We start from the raw sequence: 1,493 nt of genomic DNA, 5'->3' as shown, positions 1-1,493 counted from the left end.
AAAAAATGAAAAACAATATTGAGCTTAACTCGCAATGTCGCGTATGGTCCGTTCGGGAGTACGGAGTTCGAAGAACAACCCGACCGAACCGGTTGGGTAGTATTCCGTGCGGGCGTCGTCGCGACCGTTCACGTCCCCTGTCCATCGATGGATGGGGGAGGACGGGTGTCGCGGCGGCGTTGCGTGCCGCGGTCTGGTGGTTGACGAGAGAGACACAAGCGCGGTCGGCGGCAGACGTTTCGATAACGGCTGCCGCGCGGGTCCGCGTCATACTCCCCCCCCAAACCGCCAGTCGCGGTATTGCTCCTGCTCGGCAAGCTACCCACCCGTGTTCGGCCTGGGGATTCTTTTGTGCGGTCCGTCTGTTATGAGATCCGGACTTGTGCGGTCGGCTCGGTCGACAGACTGGTCCTGCTGGTGTTTGTTGTTTAGGAGGTTGACCGTGACCGTGGTCGCTTTTCCGAACCCCTGGGGGTCGGTCGTGACCCAGCGGTGCTGTCTAGTCCTCCCTTGGTGAGGTGGGGGGTGAGCACGTGTAGAAGGACGGGAAGTCCTCCTCGATCGGAAGAGACGGCTCGGGGTCTTCCAGCACACGATCGTCGACTTCCATCGACTCCTGAGCGCCGGCCGAGTTGCTCGTAACCTCCGGTTGGTCTGCCCTCGCGGGTGTTTCCGACCCGGCTGTTGCTGGCTCCGTCCTCTCGCCGACGAGGGGCCCCTCCGAGTTGCACTGGCGATCCGAGCCGCGTGCCGGCTTTTGTAGTCGGTACTGCTGGCTGGGGCCGGCTCGCTCGGATTGGGACCTCTTCCGTGCCTCCGCTAGTTTGCGGCGTCTGTATTCCGCCCTGCGTTCCGCGTCCCTCTTGCGCTTCCGGATGACCTTGTTGGACTGTGCAGGGGCTGATGACTCCTTCGGCGTCGGTGGCGGTGCTGGCCAGGGCTCCAGGGGCCCCGGTTTTGTTTTTGGTGGCGCGGGTGGTGGCGACGGTAGCCGGTCCTGGTATGCCACCCTCGACGGCATGCCTGTCCACTCCGTTGTTGGTGGGTGTGGGTCCGCCGCCGGCCGGCATGGATGTAGTGGCAACCCCGGGGCCGGTCTCACCCACCGGATTGCTGTGTCCGTGGTTCGGACTACCGTGGAGGGTACTGTCCGGGGCTGCGGGGCTGGGGTCGACCGCGGTTGCGGGACTGGAGTTGATCGCGGTTGTGAGGCTGGGATCGGCTACGGTTGCGCCCGAGGGCGAGGATTCACCGGTGTTGGTGATAGGAGCCGTCGAATTTCCTCTGCCTTGTCCTCCTTTCCCCTTTTGTAAGCCGCCCACAGCCTTGGGTCTATTTTTAGTGCCGCCACCGTTGCCCTCTCTATTTCTTCCGTCGACAACAGCTGTCTCCCGGCCATGATGTTGGTGCTGAAATGAATCTTGTCTATTACTTGGTTCTGTTACCAGGTTTGCGCGTTTCAGGCATGACACGTGGATTTTCCGTGGTGGTAG

The 1,493-nt window shown here is 62.2% G+C and overlaps 1 protein-coding gene across 1 annotated transcript; it reads right to left on the bottom strand.

Annotated features, from left to right (window-relative positions):
• Window positions 1-428: 428 nt before the first annotated feature.
• LOC112679667 (collagen alpha-2(I) chain-like) lies at window positions 429-1,409 on the bottom strand (the record flags this gene model as incomplete). Its single annotated transcript, XM_025549557.1, has 1 exon — window positions 429-1,409. A coding segment is annotated over one exon (981 nt), but the record flags the coding sequence as incomplete, so codon positions are not given.
• Between the last annotated feature and the right edge of the window lie 84 nt (window positions 1,410-1,493).

The sequence above is a fragment of the Sipha flava genome, unplaced genomic scaffold (genome assembly GCF_003268045.1).
Source record: "Sipha flava isolate LNK unplaced genomic scaffold, YSA_version1 16673_pilon_pilon, whole genome shotgun sequence".
NCBI classification, from domain to species: domain Eukaryota; kingdom Metazoa; phylum Arthropoda; class Insecta; order Hemiptera; family Aphididae; genus Sipha; species Sipha flava.
The sequence above is the reverse complement of the archived record's forward strand: the minus strand, read 5'-3'. Positions and strand labels throughout refer to the sequence as shown.